Below are 18,456 nucleotides of genomic sequence, written 5' to 3'. Positions count from 1 at the left end.
AGTGAAAATATTTTTTGAACTGGCTAGAGCGGACATCGCCAAATTGACATCTGGCGCACCCAGGGCTCCAAATATTTCCATGCAGGAGAGGCATGCCATCTCCAAACTTAGGGCGAACAACGACTTTGTCATCAGGGAAGCGGACAAGGGTGGGAACGTGGTGATTTGGCCCACCGGCATGTACTTGGAGGAAGCACATAGACAGCTGAATAATACGGACTTCTACACCAGACTACCATCCAATCCGATTGAGGTGTTCAAGTCAAAATTCCGAAAGCTTCTATGTTCTGCACAACGCCACGGTATCATTACCGATAAAGAATTCAAGTACATGTGGGTTCCGGATCCCGTAGTTCCCACCTTTTACCTGCTCCCCAAGATTCATAAATCTGTCACCAAACCCCCGGGTAGACCCATTGTGGCCAGCATTGGCAGTCTTTGCGAGAAAGCTGGCACCTACGTGGACTTTTTCCTCCAGCCATTGGTGAACCGGCTCCCGTCCTTCGTCCAAGACACTGTCAACTTCATTAAGATCTGCAAGGACGTCACCATCCCTTCTGGTGCCTTTTTGGTAACATGTGACGTTGAGTCACTGTACACCAATATTCGGCATCCAGATGGTATGCATGCGGTCACTCATTTTTTGGACCTACAACATCGTTCAGACCGCATGCATGACTCATTCTTGGTGGACCTTTTGGACTTTGTCCTATGCCACAATTTTTTCCTCTTCGATAGGACGTACTATCGGCAGATCTCGGGAGTGGCCATGGGTGTACGGTGTGCCCCTTCTTTCGCCAACCTTTTTTTAGGTTGGTGGGAATCCACCATTGTTTTTCAATCTCAGGGATTCAAGAAGGGGGTTTCACACTGGCATCGTTACATCGACGATATTTTCTTTATCTGGGAGGGTACGAGGGATGACTGTTGCACGTTTATTGCCGGCCTAAATAACAATGATCTCAATATCTTTTTATCCTATGACATCTCGTCTGCAGCCGTCTCCTTTCTGGATCTGGAAATCTCCATTAAAAATGGCGGACTGTCGACAAACCTCTATAGGAAGGCCACAGCAACCAACGCCCTCCTGCACTTTTCGAGTTTCCATCCTCGACATATTCGAGTAGGTATACCCACCGGGCAATTCCTGCGGGTACGGCGTAATTGCAGTGATGATATTGATTTTGGCCAACAGGCCTCCAATCTTACTTCCAGATTCAGAAATCGTGGGTATCCTAGGAAAATCATATCGAAGGCCTTCCAGAGAGCCAGAGAGGAAACACAAGAATCTCTCATCCAACCCAGGTCAAGATGTAAGGACAATCATATCAGATTTATCACGACCTTCAACAATGAATGGCAGCAGGTGAGGAGTATTCTACAAAAGCATTGGCCCATCCTCACTACAGATGTGCAAACCTCCTCAGTGGTCTCCCCTCAGCCGATGCTCACTGCCCGACGCGCCCCCAACCTAAGGGATTTGTTGACCCGCAGTCACTTTGTGAGACCCACAATCAAGTTACAACGCGGTGTCAACCTGAAGGGTTCATTTCCATGTGGCGACTGCAATATCTGTGGCTACATGCAAGTGACTTATAACACCTTTTTTAATCCTCAGGACTCCACAAATCACCCCATCAAGTCGTACATTAATTGCAAGACGAGAAACGTGGTATACTGCATGATCTGCCCATGCGACAAGGTCTATGTTGGCCAGACAACTCAAGAATTAAGGAAAAGGATACAGAAACACTTCTCAACAGTCAATCTGGCCTCCTCTGACACCTCAAAAGGTAAAACAATCACATCTGTGGCGGCCCACTTTTTAGCCTTCCATCAAGGCAGCCCACGCGGCACCCGGGTCTTTGGATTACAGAGGTGCCAGGCTAGCGCTAGGGGGGGCTCGTGTACCAGATGGCTCCTGCAGAACGAATCTAGATGGATTTTCCAACTACATTCCTTATCTCCATCAGGTTTAAATGAGGAACTGTTGTTCACAGGGTTCCTCGGCTGATACCATTTTCTGTTCCCTCGTCCCGCCCCGCATGTGAGCATACTTGACTCACTTTCTCGTTTATACTGCATTAATTGGCTTATGTAACTCTCCTCTGTTGCAGGTGAATTTCCTGCACATATGGCTCCTTTCCAACGGCAGGGTTCCACGATCAAGTACTAGACGTGACTATGGCTACGCATGAAAAATATCATTTGGGCCCTCACCTCGGCACACTTTTCTATCGGCCTTAAAATTTGGACGGTGTTTCTGTGCTTACTTCATAGGTGTATAGTAATCTGCACCTCTATATGTTACGGTTTAATTATTTGCCGGTGATTTGTGTCTTAAAATCTTCCTTGGTACTGGCTAAGTGTGATCTCCATTTTTGATAAACCTGCTGTAGCCGGTGGCCTCACTGCAAGGCTTTTTGGGTATAGGTCCATACCATCTATATCCCTCCCTGGACCACCTACTATCAGTTGATGTAAATCTCGTCGCTGTATTGGGGACTGGCACAACATTCCTTCAATGGAGGGTCCTTCAGGTCGACCGCACACGGTGTATCCAAATCCGTTGACAGGAGGGTGTGTAACATAATAGCCCATCAGGGGACTCCTTGAGGGTTTATGTGCTTAGATGTATAGATACTGTCTTTTGACATAATATCGTACCCTGTTGCATCCATTACCACCTGGAGATGCAGCATAGGCACGTGAATGCATTCTTAGAATGTGCTCCATTGAGGTCCCTGACCGATCTATTTCTATGATTTGGCAACAATCAGCGATATATACAATCATACGGACTGATAGATGGAGTTATGGCTAAACACCATGCCCCAGTAGGCCCAATACTGTTTGGGGTTAAGCTATAAATATACAGCTGCATTCTTTGGTATGAATGCTCATGTTGGTTTGATGACCTTAAACAAGAGGTGTAAAACATCTGTTATTGATCTGCCCCATGGGGATCGTGCATACCCTTAGATATGCACGATCCTCTTTAGGACCATATTTACAGGTTCGAATGCCTGGGTTACCGCAGGTTGAGGGTTACAGTACTGTATGATAGCACGTCTATCGCTTGGATATACCTTTGACAAAAAGGTTCTCTACATCTACACCCTGCCCTTTTGACAGCCTACGAGCCATTCGGGGTAGGTGTGGACATGTGATTATGACAGGTGTCTCCGTTTCAATAATATTTGTGATCAATCCGCCCTGTCATCTTTTGCCTCTGTAAACGCCGTATTATCGACTCCTCCTAATGTGAGTCTCCCACTTTTCTGTCTATCTGCATCGGCGGCTACCTGGCTTCCCAGCCCGTTCGACCTAGCGCATATGCAATGCGACGATCTACTGGCATAGCAGGCACTGTTTCGCTTTTTGCAGTAATTTGGCCGGCTGGCCCTTCCGTCCGATTGATACCGCGCATGCGCAGTAGGATGCTTTCATTTTTACTATCAGCCACCGTCGCCGCACTACAACGCGCAGGCGCAAGATGGCGCTCAGTACACGGCGTCAGACGATTCCATTGTGTTACAGGTGTGTGTGTACTCCCTACTAATCAAACGCTGTTAGATATATATACCGCACCTTTTGTGCACTTTAGTTACCTGCCCTGACGAAGCCGCTGGTGCGGCGACACGCGTCGGCCCCTCACCCAGAGCACCCGGCTCGACCGTCCCCATGACTTGACCGACCAACCCTGGATTTCTGACCGATGACTGTTCGGCATCCACCCCATCCGGTGTCACAGGATAGGACTCTGGCCTCCAGGTCTTAGGCAGCTGACCACCCTAACTAGACCGCTTTTTGATATTGGTTGCTATTATGTGAGTACTGGCAATCATCCCCCCGCCTGTAACTAGGCTGGATTTTTTCACTGGTACACTACCTTGGGGTGGAATGGTCACTGGCCGTTACTATATCCCCATATGATATGGTGGGTCATGAATACAGCTGTCACTTTTGCTCAGTATCCATAACCATCAGGTTGACTGCCGATACCGACTTTTGAGGTATAACTGATTGCAATTCATGTGTTACTATATCTCTTATTGTTTATACGGAGTCTAGCCCATTGGATTTACTGGGTGATCTTTTGTCGGCTGTATTACAGCTATACTCTCACATCGACCACTCGCATACATGCATCCTGCATGAATATTCTGTTGTATATACTACTCTAGGTCATATATACTACCTATAAACTGCCATCGCATTTCCTGTCATGTTTACAGGCTCTTGACCTACGGGGTGGCTTTTCAACCACACGTTTTTTGCCATGTGTGTATCACATTAATCACCATCTGGCTATTTATATTTGTTCTTAAACATATGTCCTCTGGATATAGGACAGGATATGGTCATATTTGATTTATATTATGATATGTGTGTATACTCAAATACATTGTGATTGTGATTCGCCATATTCATGTAATATTCCAGTCTTACCCTATTGATTGATGCAATCAGGAATATTTTGACATCTAACACTTGCATTCTCCAGGGTTTTGGGTTGTATACCTATATTTGTCATCCCGATATTGCATTGCATTTCATGATTATATTGTCATCTGTGATATATGTTATCTGGGGCATTCGGTCTTGCCTAAGTGGTGTTCTTTTGTCTTGTTGTATGTTTTTAATTGATTTTAAGATGTATTTCTGTGTGCAATAAATAAAGGTGTGCTTTATATATTATACCATTGGTGTGCCCCTGATTGCATGTGCGGAATCTTTCCTTCTCCCTTCTCATATTTCAAAACCAGGCATCATTTTAGGATCTCTCCATCAATTCATTGACCCAGAAAAATCATCTCCATAATTTTCTCCAACAAGTGAGTTTGATATTTCAAATAAATCCCTATAATAAGAGTAATCCCCCAATCAAGGGGATCTATCCTCCCTAAACACGAAAACTTTCTAACACTAAGTGGACCTATCTAGTACTAAGTGGGAAGAAAACAATTAAAAGAGAGCTGCTCATTGAGCCCCCCCGGGGCTAGTGATCCCATCCTAAATATCCAAGATGATTCTCTCTGTAACAGAACCCTGTCAAAGTCACCACCTCTCGGACTGCGTCTGACAAGTTCCAATGCTGAAAAACGTATGAGATTAGGGTCACCTTGGTGTGCCCCATTCATATGTCGGGCTATGGGGGTGTCGCGCTTATTTCGAATATCCGACAGGTGCTCCCCCACGCGTCTCCGCAACTCATGTATGGTTTTACCCACGTAGTCACGGGGACACGTGCATGTAGCCCTGTATATCACCCCCATTGACTTACAGTTAAAAAAGTCCCGCAAGAAAAATTTGTTCCCATTCGCTGAACTTCTCACCATTTTACACTGATCCATTGAATCGCAAAAACTGCAGCTACCGCACCGAAACATACCCACCAATTGTCGGTCTAGCCATGTACCATCTGGACGTGGTCCCTGGTACATGCTGTGCACAAGTTTATCCCCTATAGACCGACCCCTCCTGTATGTAATACAGGGGGCCTTCGAGATAAACTTGGCCAGACCCGGATCCGCCCTTAGGATATTCCAGTGTTTTTTAATTATACCAAAGACACGTTCAGACTGAAGATCAAAGGTGCCAATAATCCGCAGGATATTTTCATCCTCTTTCCTCTTTTTTGGCGTCATCAGAGAGTGTCTATTGGTATCCCTCGCAAAGGCATAGGATTGCTGTAAGACATGCTTGGGATAGCCTCTATCCAGAAACCTCCCAAACATATCTGATGCCTGCACCCTAAAATCTGATTCCCTTGAGCAGTTCCTACGTATTCGTAAAAACTGCCCTTTAGGGATCCCTTTCCTAAGGGGAAGGGGATGATGACTCTCCCATTTTAACAGGGAGTTTGTTGCCGTAGGTTTTCTGTACGTAGCTGTCTGTATTTTGCCGTTTTCATCCTTTGATATAGTCAGATCAAGGAAGGTAATACATTTCTGATCACAAGCATAGGTGAATCTCAATCCCAAAGCATTGTTATTGAGAGACCCCACAAATAATTCAAAATCATAAACAGAACCGTTCCAAAGGATGAGGATGTCATCAATGTATCGGACCCATAGTCCGATACATTGATGAGATTCCCCATCCTCCCCTCCAAAAACCACCGTTTCCTCCCACCAGCCCAGGAATAAATTTGCATAACTGGGGGCACATGGGCTCCCCATTGCAGTACCCCTGAGCTGGTGGAAGTACTTGGTGTTAAACAAAAAATAGTTATGATGGAGGGTAAAGGACAAGAGCTCTATAATAAGAGCATTATGCCTCATACACTCGATGGCTCTTGTTTTCAAGAAAAAATTAACTGCCTGAATCCCTAGATCATGGGGGATCGAACTGTACAACGCCTCGACATCAATGGAGGCCAGGATTGTATCTGGGCCTACATTGATGTCTTCCAGGATCTGAAGGAGATGTGGAGTGTCCCGTACATACGAAGGTAAAGATGTTACAAATGGCCTAAGTACCCTATCTAAATAAATACCGACATTCTGGGACAATGAATCGATCCCTGCCACGATTGGCCTGCCCTTTAAAGGGTCTAGGCCCTTATGAACCTTTGGCAAGGCATAGAATACAGGTACGACAGGGAAACGGGGAGTCAAGAATTCATATTCATTGGATGATATTAGATTATTTTGCTTGGCACACTCCAAAATAGACAATAAAATCTCGGTAAATATCTTGGTTGGATCAGAGGGTATCCTTTCATAGGTGTTACGATCACCCAGAAGAGACTGACACATAATCAAGTAGCGGGAATGATTCATGACCACAAGGTTCCCCCCCTTATCGGATTTCTTGATCACCAAATTATCATTTTTTGACAGGGAGTCGAGAGCTTTCAATTCTCCCCTGGTTAGATTATGATTATGCTCATTATAACCTCTATACCCCCGTGGAATCTTTATAAGATCTTCCTGTACCAATTTCAAAAAGATATCCACACTCGTACAATTCTGTACTGGGGGTGATCTTTTACTCGGTCTCTTTAGAGTGGTAAAAGGTCCCTCCCCTCTCTTTTTGGTATCATCCTTCAACAAATCCGTAAGGGTCTGGAAACACTCGTAGTCCTCCTCTGCAATACCCAAGGCCTTACGTTGTTCCTGGTTATTATGCTCGAAGAACAGCTTCCATCTTAGCCTTCTACCAAACATTTCTAAGTCTCTGATCCAACCAAAACAATCAAAATGATTCGAGGGTATGAAATTAAGTCCCTTAGACAGAACCGCATAGTCAAGATTGGTAAGTGAATAATCAGATAGATTTAATATCCGCCCCTGGCCTGATGTGCTCTTGTATGTGGATAAAATCCCCCTGTCTGTCTCTGCTCCAAAAAAGACCCAGAGGGACCCGAAGATGAAAAATGTGGGGATCCATGATAACCAAAATGCCCCCCTCTCCTCTTTCGCTGTTTTTTTGGGGGGATCCATATAGGTGGTCCACGCTCGGACACCTCAGTAGGGGTACTCCCGGACGTTACGGGTCTTTCCGAATCAGAGGTATCAATATCTGAGGACGACACCGCAGGTCGTTGTCTACCTGCGGGTTGAGGTGGAAATACCTTGTCCTCTTTAAATTCTGCAAGGTCTCGTACAAATTGTGAGTGCTTTCTTTCCTTCAAATTACTTTGAAAGCGCTCAATAGAAGTTTGAAGCAGATTTTCACGTCTAGAAAAATCTGGATCACCTTTCAAACGCAGAATCTTGTCTATACCTGAATTCAGGACCACTGTAGACTCTGAAAAAAGTTTTTTCTCCTCCTCTAATAATAAGTTCATCAGCCTCAGGGAGGAAGCAATAGATTCCTTCCGCCAAAGGCTGAGGAACTGTTCCGAGGATGTTCTTGGGGATGGGAGTAAATTTATTCTCAAACCCCTAGGCACTATCTGGTGCTTGATATAATTTTCCAGCCCTTTTATTTCCCACCAGGAACGGATATTATTTTTATAATTAGACAGCAATTCCTTAAAAGAATCCTTAAGATTTGTCCCACTAGTTCCTATAGACAAATCATTGGTAGAGAACACCTGACTCGCCTCTTCTGCCCACTCTGATGTATTAACAGGTCCCGTTAGAAAACCCGCCATGCCAGGGAATTTTTTATATCAAATTTTAACTAGCTCTAGGCCCTGGGGAATGACTGACCGTCGGGTGGAAGCAACTGACACTAATGTGTTTTTTCGCGTCAAAAAAACGCACTCTGCAGGTTTCCGTCGCAATCTGTCAAGAGGTATAATGGTTTTCTATGGTGCAGGATTCTGACGTAATCCATCATGATGGAATCCAGTGCTAGATTCCATCATGTTCTACTGAGCATGCCCAGCATGTCTGGCACTCCCATTGGGACAAACAGATCACGAAGGATCCGTCAAAAAACGGACGCCCAACGGATGTAACGGACGCGACGGATCAGTTATTTCACAGGATTCCTGTGAATGGAATCCTGTGAAATAACACATCCATTGAGTCCGTTGACAGCTAAAAAAACAACGGATCCATCGTTCCGTCGTAACAACGGACCTGGCAGATTTGAAACGACGGAAGTGTGAAAGTAACCTAAGGGTACTTTCACACTTGCGTTGTTTTCCTTCCGTCACAATCCGCCCTTTTGGAAAACAGCGGAATCCGTTAACGGATTCCGCTGTTTCCCATAGACTTGTATGGATGACGGATTGTGCCAAAAGGACCTGTGTTGCTTCCACTGGGCGACGCTGCGTTGCTTCCGCCCAGCGGGAGGAACGCAGCATGTAACGTTTTTTTGAGCAGCGGAATCCTTAGGATTTCACTGCGCATGGTCTCTCTGGCTCCCTGCACCCGTAACCAAGGTAAATATCGGGTAACCAAGCAAAGTGCTTTACCCGATATTTACCCTGGCCACGTGTGCAGGGAGCCCGACACTTCCCCGCTCGGCTCCACCATACATATACATATAATAAATATATATATATATATATATAATCTCTCACACACACACACACACACACACACACACTCACACACTCACCTGTCCTCAGCACCATGGCCCCGCTCGGCTCCACCCACTCCGCACTCCGCCCCCCGCACACATTCTCGGCGGCCGAGCGATCAGCTGATCACCCGGCGCTGGGAGCGATCAGCTGATCACCCGGCGCGGGAGTGATCAGTTTAACCCCCCCCCCACTGTGCTGGGAGCGATCAGCTGATCACCCGGCGCTGGGAGCGATCAGTTGATCACCCGGCGCAGGGAGTGATCAGTTTAACCCCCCCGTACTGGGAGCGATCAGCTGATCACCCGGCGACCGGCTGCTGGGAGCGATCAGCTGATCACCCGGCGACCGGCTGCTGGGAGCGATCAGCTGATCACCCGGCGACCGGCTGCTGGGAGCGATCAGCTGATCACCCGGCGACCGGCTGCTGGGAGCGATCAGCTGATCGTTCACAATAGTCTGCCGCTGGTGAAACTGTTTAAAAAAAAGGCTGATTCCGTTGTTTTGTACGATCCGTTGCATCCGTTGTGCCACTATATGCAACACATCCGTTACATCCGTCACACAACGCAATGCAACGGATACCGTTCAACGCATGTGTGAAACTAGCCTTAGCCGCAGGCACGTGCTTCATGCTGCAACAATGACTGTTGTGCCAGGCTAGCTAAGCAAAAAAGAGTTGTGGACGTTGTCACATAAGAGGCGGTACTCCTCCCTTTCCAGTAGACCACCATCATGGCCGATGGAGTGGGACTTGTAAATAATTTTGAACCGACTCTTAATTATAGACATTGAATAGTGTTTCCATTTGGTGGGGGTCTGGGTCTTCAGACCACCAACGATCATTCAAAACACTTTCTTCCTGAGCTCCACGCACAGAGCAGTGTACGGGCCCAATAGTAAGGCTGCTTTCACACCTCCGGTTTCTGCAATGCGGCACACTCCGGCACTTTGCAGGAAAATCGCAACCATTTTTTTCTGCTGCCGGTTGCGGTTTTTCTGCATAGACTTTAAATAGTGCCGCATTGTGCCGCATGGCCTTGCGTTCCGTCCGGTTTTTGCCGCATGCGGCAGATTTAGCTGATGTGGCGGCCGGATGGAACGTTGCCTGGCACGTTTTTTCGTGCGGCAAAAAAAAAACGCATCGCGCCGCATTCGGCCGATGCGGCGCATTTTTCAATGCATGCCTATGGCAGCCGGATGCGGCGCGATGCGGCAATAACCGCATCCGGCCGTCGCATGCGGTTTTTGCCACTGCACATGCTCAGTAGCATGCCGCAAGCGGCAAAAACCGGACTGGCCGCAAAGGAAAAACTTATGCAAAGGATGCGGTGTGTTCACCGCATCCGTTGCATAGCTTGCACAGCCGGATTGAGCCGCAGAGCTCAAGCCGGATGTGTGAAAGCAGCCTAAGGCGGGCTTTGCACACTACGACATCGCAGGTGTGATGTCGGTGGGGTCAAATTGAAAGTGACGCACATCCGGCATCGCATGCGACATCGCAGTGTGTAAAGCCTAGATGATACGATTAACGAGCGCAAAAGCGTCGTAATCGTATCATCGGTGCAGCGTCGGCGTAATCTGTATCGTCGGCATCGCTGTGTGAAGTCGCAGGAGCGAGGATCATCTCCTACCGGCGTCACCGCGGCTTCCGTAGGTTATGCGGAAGGAAGGAGGTGGGCGGGATGTTTACATCCTGCTCATCTCCACCCCTCCGCTCCTATTGGCCGCCTGCCGTGTGACGTCGCAGTGACGCCGCACGACCCGCCCCCTTAATAAGGAGGCGGGTCGCCGGCCAGAGCGACGGTCACAGGGCAGGTGAGTGCATGTGAAGCCGGCGTAGCGATAATTTTCGCTACGCCAGCTTTCACAAGATATTGTACCTGCGACGGGGGCGGGGACTATCGCGTGCGACATCGCAGCATCGGCTTGCGATGTCGCAACGTGCAAAGCCCGCCTAAGTCTATGGATCCATACACTGACTTCAGAGCAGAGGTTTGACCGATTTGGTGAAGGTCTAAGCAACAAGATTCAAAGCCTAAAATATGTAAAACGTTTTATAAAGTGATGGTTACACTTTGAGGACGACAATAACTCTGTATTCTCTGACGTTTGATCATTGTGTATGTGAGGTCTTGTGGGCCTTGGCTTGTTGTATTCCAGATATTATAGAAAATAAAACTATTGTAAATGGTTGTAGAAGTTCTCTGTTTTCATTTCCCCTTTTGACTAAACTCCAGCATTGTACTTATTTAATAACTTTAGTGGTTTTGATTTTTCTTTGAAATTAGAATACAAGTCCGTTGAGGAATGTGAGGAACTGGTGATCAATACCCTGGCAGCATTCAGCAATTTATCTTACTATCAAAATGACAGCTCTGTAATTGCCAAAAGAAGAATAGAGATTTCTACTTGTAAGTTTTCCATTGTTTTTAAACAGAATATTTTTATTAAGCCTGAAAGGTTTCTGTTTAACCCTTCTGCTATTAGACTGAAAGAAAACCAAGCTCAGGTATAGCACAGAACTGGTGAAATGTATAGTAGGGTAAAAAAATGGGAAAACAATAGTGTCATTCAGAAAGAGAAAGTGGATGGCCCAGGAAAACATGATGCAATGTTATGAAGAACCCTTATGCCTTTCTCAGTTGTATATGATCATGCCCAATTCTTGATGAAACCTGCAGCGCCACATTTGAATAGTGACTGAAGCTTTATTAATTTCTTATGATAGCTCTGGAAATAGCCAATGACAGTGCTCAGCTATCTTCAACAGTACCATAGGTAGTTACTCAGACTCAAAGGGGACACATACAGAACTCCATTGTCTAGATCAGTGAGGGTCCCAGAGATCCACAGAATTGGTGATAACTTGCTAACATGGTAAAACCTCTTTAAGTTACTATGGTTATTCAACATACTTGAAGAGGGAAATTAGAGCCTTAAGGCCACTTTACATGCAACAACATCGCTAACGAGATGTCGTTGGGGTCACGGAATTTGTGACGCACATCCGGCCTCGTTAGCGACGTCATTGTGTGTGACACGTACGAGCGACCACTAACAATGTAAAATACTCACCAAATCGTTGATTGTTGACACGTCGTCCATTTCCCAAATATCGTTGCTGATTTTGGACGCAGGTTGTTCGTCGTTCCTGAGGCAGCACACATCGCTACGTGTGACACACCAGGAACGACGAACAACACCGTACCTACGTCCTCCGGCAACGAGGTGGGCGTGACTTTCATGCGGCTGCTCTCCGCCCCTCCGCTTCTATTGGACGCCTGCCGTGTGACGTCGCTGTGACGCTGCACGAACCGCACCCTTTGAAAATAGGCTGTTCGCCGGCCACAGCGACTTCGTTAGGAAGGTAATAATTTGTGACAGGTACTTTGTCCGCCACGGGCAGCGATTTGCCCGTGACGCACAAACGACGAAGGCGGGTGCGAACGCTAGCGATGTCACAGCGCGTAAAGCCCCCTTTAGTCTAAGAAATAGTTTGCATGAGGTTTAAGGCTTGTGTCTATGATGTTACCAGGCCTCGGTTTCGGGGTTCGATCAGATGACTTCCTGCTGCGTGGTTGTCACATCTCCACTAGAACCTGCTCCTGCAATGTCTGCTCCTGTCTTTAGGTGTTACCGTATTCACTTTGTGGGCGGTGCTGGTGGTAGAGGAAATGTTAGAACCAGAAGCTTTAGACAGCGTAGGCTCTGTCCATCCACTAAGGTTAGAATGACTGGGACCTGCAGTACTTTCCAGCCTTACAGAATGGGTGTGTGTGCTGTTCAGCTAAAGTTGTCAGCTCCTGGTTTTAGCCTATTAGAAGACAACACACCCTAGTAGAGCTTACTACTTACTGCTCGAAGCTGCCAGATATAGCTGTGCTTCCCTAGACAGCTCTGATTTTGTTTTCTGCTTGGAATTGTTTTCCTCTTTGAACCTCATCTTGTTATTTGACACTTGTCCTGCCTTAAGATTTTGTGCCTTTCTCCCATTTTGGTTTTGACCCGGCTCACTGACTGCTCTTACCTGCCTCTGTTTCTCATCTCTGGACAGCAGCCCCTCCATAGGTAGCGATCTAGTGGACCAGGTTGGAAATCCTGAAACCCTGAGGTTAAAGGGTGTCAGGGTTTCTCTGTATTCTGCAAAACAGAGTGGCTTGTGCCAAGTCTGACTGTTTTCAGGATGTGACCTCAGAAAAAAGTTACAGTGGTTAGTTCCTTTCCTTGCTGAGCCACTGGCTGGTCGGTCTGTGTCCAATTGCTGATGGTTCTCTTATCTTTGCTTTTCTTCCCTTGCAGTTTGTCAGGTGTCTATTTTGTCTCTGTCCTATCACATCCCAGGTAGAATTATTTATACTCCCCTTACATCTGTCTTCTTTGCTGGCTATATTTCTAGGTAGATTAAAGCTAAGGAGTTCCAGCCCTTAGCTTTACCTTCCCCAACACCTTTCCTCTGATCTTATTTAGGTTGTTAGGATGTTTCTCTTGCTTTCATTTATTCTCCTTTTTCCCCATTTACACACGTGCTTTAAGTTTCCTCACCTTGGGTCCCCATCTACCTCTGTACATTTTCCCTCTCTTGGTTAGTTGAGTGTAGCGGTCTCCCCTCTGGTTCCTTATGAGGTATGAGAAACCGCTCCATGGCCTTTCAGGAAGACATGTCCTAGTTGTGCAGCTAGGGATCTTGTAGTATGTACAGGAACCAGTAGGGTGCGGGTGCGGCTGTAGTGTTGTAGACTTTACTTCTACTTTTATCTGTGTTTAAGTTAGATACGTGCATAACAGCTATAGTTCACAAAGAAGCCGTCTTGGAGCTGTTGAGTAGGGAGCAATAACTTGCTCTCATATCCTGTTTCATCATTATGCAACATGGTCATATCATGACTAGTTACAAATAGTCTATCGATTTTTGATGGCATCGTCTCATTCCGGTTCATCTATTGGCAGTTGGAGTCATCTATGGACAAAAAAAAACGTTTTGGGATTCTCTTAGGGCGTCTAGCCTCTCCATCTTGATGGTTGAATTATGTAAACCTCCAGTCTTAGTATTTTGGCTGCTGTTTTGTATTTAATCATTTATTACTTGTTATATCTGTAATGTATACTTTGCACACTAAGTTCTTATTTTCTATGTATTTTTGTATTATACATACCTCAAACCTTATGATTTATTCCATGTATATTGTACATTTTCCTTTTCATTGTTATTAGTGTGCATGTGTCTGCGGTTCCCCTGGTGGTCACCTGCCTTGTGGCGCCGGGGCGCGTGCGTGGTTGTCGGGGTGACGCGGGCACTGTGTAGGTCGGTGGCTGGCGCCGGGGCACATGCGCGGTTTCATTGGGTGATTCCTCCCCTGGCCGTGGGTGCGCTTTACGGCGCCGCTATAGATCTGCGCTGCGGAGTCACGGACCCGGCGTCCTCGCTCGCGACTTTCGGCTCCCCTGGCTGTGTGGCCGCCGGGTGACCCACTGACGCATGCGCAAACCAGAAGTGATTTTACTCCATGTTTGGAACACATCTTTCTCGTTGGTCATTAACCCCTGATATAGGGGCTATAAATACGCGTGGTATGAGTACACCCTTTAGGATCTTCCTCCCCGATGAAGCCTTTGACACCTCAGCGAAACGTACGTTGGGGTTTCTAGGTCCTCTTGGGGAATTGTGTGACAGACTGGCACCTTTTATAGGCTTTAATTAAAGCACTAGGCACTTTCAGGTAATATACCAATGTACCTCCTGGTGATACCCACTTGTCACCTCCTGTGCGATATGTGCTATGGCCGAACCCAATTTTGGTGTTTTGAGCTATATTACCTATACACCATGTATATAGCATCCATTGTGCTAATGGGGTATCATCTTGCACTAGGCACTTTACATTATGTATTTTTTTCTTAATAACAAACAAATATTTCTATTTGAGGTCCCGTCCATGGGTATTCTTTGTCCGTTCTGTCACAATCCTTTCATGCATTTTATCCTTGCATGGTTTTCTGCTGACCCTTGTGTATGATCTTAATATTCTAATAAAGTTTTGACCTATTTGCATTCAACACTCTCATTCTCCAGTTTTGTCACAAATAGTGTGACAGGAGCATTGGTATGGTGCCAGGAGGATGCCCAGAATAAAGAAGTTATATGGCATACTATTGGAAATCCCCACCACTATTGGTGGTGGTTATAGTTGAATATTCTTTAATCTTGATTTTGATTTGCCTTGTAGAAATAAGACAAAGTTTGTGTATGTCTAGTTTGAAAATAATGTATTCACGGCTCAGAATATGTTTCCATTACTGTTTTCCACTTGATTTTAAGTTGTTCAGCAAAATAAAATATACTCAAGCATCTCTGTCTTCATAATAGTGCTACTACGGTTAATGCTGTGCAACAACATGGAGGGAATACTTGAAGCCACTCGAGTATATGGCAACCTGTCCCAATACCAGGATGTACAGAATTTCATTTTCGAACAAAATGGTGAGATGCAGTGTTTTGTCTACAACATTATTACTGTATATATGATACTTTTTCCTTAGAGTATGTCCCATCTCTTCATACACGTGTAAGGCTCGGCCTACACAGCGACATTGGATGCAACAGCTCTCAAGCAACTGAAATTTGCTCGGTGCACCCACTACATCGGTGCTATTGAAGTGAACGGGAGGGGGGGTGACATTGCAAAAAATCCTAGTCTGATATGTTGCAGTAGTGGATGTATTTCAATGCGACTCATTCACTTCTATAGCGCGCAATATACCTGCAGGACCACTGAGTGAACTTCGGTCAAGTGACCAAAGTTAATGTGTAGCCCAAGCCTAAAGATTTTATTTAAGAGTTCCTTTATGGTCCAGACTAATTATTACAATTAGTATTATTTGTAAGTGACAATATCCCCAACATATACAGTAAAGTCCAGATACATTTGGACGGGACCGAATCTTCATGAGTTGGGCTTTGCATGCCACTATTTTTGAAACAAAGTGGAAACAAAATGTATTCAAAATGAAACAACTGAGATGCAATTGAAGTGTAGTCTTCAGGTTTAGTTAACCCCTTAACAATCACTGACTCTCCTTTTAACAGTAGTTGTTCAGGGTACTTATTTCTCAGCTCTGCTTATTAACGGCTCTCAGGAATAAGTGAATAGTGCTGCCCTGCAGGTGAAATTCTCATGGGTGACAGCTGTGCATGGCAGTTGACACCAAGGGGCATCGGCTCCGAACAGTTTTGGAACGATCATGGCCAAATAAGGCTGTGTGCGCATGCTGAGCGCTGCAGATTTGGTGCAGTTTGTTGCCAAAATCTGCCTGTCTATACTTATCCCAGCAAAGTCAATGAGAATTCTGAAGTGCTGTGCTTTTTCCTTGCCGTTTTAAGTGCAGAAAAAATCTGCAGCATGTCAGTTGTTGGTGTATTTTTTTTCCTGTGTTTTTTTTTTTTCTAGCCCTTTCAGGCATTGATTTCACACAAAAACACATGGCAAAATAAACGCACCAAAATGGCATTCGTTTTTGGTGCGTTTTTCTGCCACAAGGGCGTTTTTTGGTGCAACAAATTTCTGCACCTAATCTGCAGGTGCGCACATACTCTAAAGGGTAAATTGCACGTTGCGACATCGCTACTGTGATCTCGTCGGGGTCAAATCGAAAGTGACGCACATCCGGCGCCAGTAACGACGTCGCAACCTGTATGGCCTGGATGCACCGATAAACGATCGCAAAAGCGTCGTAAATCGGTGATCTGTGTAGTGTCGGTCATTTCCATAATTTTGCTGCAGCGACAGGTACGATGTTGTTCCTTGTTCCTACGGCAGCACACATCGCTGTGTATGAAGCCGCAGGAGCGAGGAACATCTCCTTACCTGCGTCCCGCCTGCAATGAGGAAGGAAGGAGGTGGACGGGATGTTTACTTCCCGGTCATCTCCGCCCCTCCGCTTCTATTGGCCGTCTGCCGTGTGATGCCGCACGACCCGTCCCCTTAGGAAGGAGGCGGGTCTCCGGCCAGAGCAACGAAGCAGGGCAGGTAAGTCCGTGTGAAGCTGCCGTAGCGATAATGTTCGCTACGGCAGCTATAAGAAGATATTGCATGTGTGAAGGGGGCGGGTACTATCGCATTCGGCATCGCTACAATCGGCTAGCGATGTTGCAGCGCGCAAAGTACCCCTAAGTTCTTAAATACCACTATCAATAGCAACAGCGGTATCTAAGAGGTAAACGGTGGTTAAAAGACCCCCTTAGGCTCTGTCCCCCGTGAGGGCAACTGCAGGTCTTGATCGTTGACATGGTACCCTGGGGTCATCTCATGAGCCCAGGGTACGGTGGACTGTAAGATCCTGCTATAAGCAGCGTCTTACAGACAGTCAGTGAATTACTGACAGGTCACCATGTGATACCAGTGATCAAAGTAAAAAAATATTCATGTCCCATAGTGGGACTAAAGCGGGCTTTACACGCAGTGATATCGCTAGCTATAGTACCCGCCCCCATCGGTTGTTCGTCAGGGGCAAATCGCTGCCCGTGGGGAACAACATCGCTAACACCCGTTACACTATACTTACCTGCCTAGCGACGTCGCTGTGGCCGGCGAACCGCCTCCTTTCTAAGGGGGCAGTTCGTGTGGCATCACAGCGGCGTCACTAAGCGGCCGCCCAATAGAAGCGGAGGGGCGGAGATGAGCAGGAGGAACATCCCGACCACCTCCTTCCTTCCTCATTGCGTGCAGCCGCAGGTACGATGATGTTCCTCGTTCCTGCGGTGTCACACATAGTGATGTGTGCTGCCGCAGGAACGACGAACAACATCGTACCTGCAACAGCAATGATAATCGGGATAGGAACGACGCGTCAGCGATATGGTGACTATTTTTGATCGTTAATGGTCGTTCGTGCGGTGTCACACACAACGACGTCACTAACGAGGCCGGATGTGCGTCACAAATTCCGTGACGCGAACGACATCTTGTTAGCGATGTCGTTGCGTGTAAGGCGCGCTTAAGTGAAAAAGTGCAAAAAGTTTAAATAAAATGTGTTTAAAAAAAAAGCGCACATAAAAAAAGTGCACACAAATCACAAAAACTGTTTCGGCATTCAGTGCTTTTGTGTTAAAACAAAATTAAATAAAACATACAAATAATTGGTAGTGCCACTTCTGGAATGACCCAATCTAAAAAACTGTTATATTATTTATTCTGTATGGTAAGTACCGTAAAAAAAAATGCCAAAAATTGAAAATTTTCATAATGCTGACACAAAAATGTGAATGAATAAGCGATCAAAAAGTTATATGTAAAGAAAAAATGTTATAGATTAAAACGCCAAACTGTGCTGCAAAAAAAAAAACAAGCCCCAATATGAAACATTCAGAATAAAAATAAAAAACTTAGAGCTTTCAGAATATGGCAATGCAAAAACAAATCACTTTTTGTAAAAATGTTGGTTTTAGTGTGTTAAAGTAAAAAAACTTAAAA

At 46.0% G+C, this 18,456-nt stretch overlaps 1 protein-coding gene across 4 annotated transcripts in view; it reads left to right on the top strand.

The window, feature by feature from the left end:
• The window catches only part of ARMC2 (armadillo repeat containing 2), a 272,150-nt gene that overhangs the window by 240,243 nt on the left and 13,451 nt on the right, over window positions 1-18,456 (top strand). For 3 of the 4 annotated variants that reach the window (XM_075338362.1, XM_075338363.1, XM_075338361.1), the window contains exons 14-15: window positions 11,278-11,400; window positions 15,354-15,467. In XM_075338362.1, the coding sequence (XP_075194477.1) occupies window positions 11,278-11,400; window positions 15,354-15,467 (237 nt within the window). The remainder of the gene's footprint in view (window positions 1-11,277; window positions 11,401-15,353; window positions 15,468-18,456) is intronic. The other variant, XM_075338364.1, reaches the window with a different exon arrangement.

This window comes from Anomaloglossus baeobatrachus, chromosome 3 (assembly GCF_048569485.1).
Source record: "Anomaloglossus baeobatrachus isolate aAnoBae1 chromosome 3, aAnoBae1.hap1, whole genome shotgun sequence".
Taxonomy (NCBI): domain Eukaryota; kingdom Metazoa; phylum Chordata; class Amphibia; order Anura; family Aromobatidae; genus Anomaloglossus; species Anomaloglossus baeobatrachus.
Note: the sequence above shows the minus strand (reverse complement) of the source record. Positions and strands in the feature narration are given on the sequence as shown.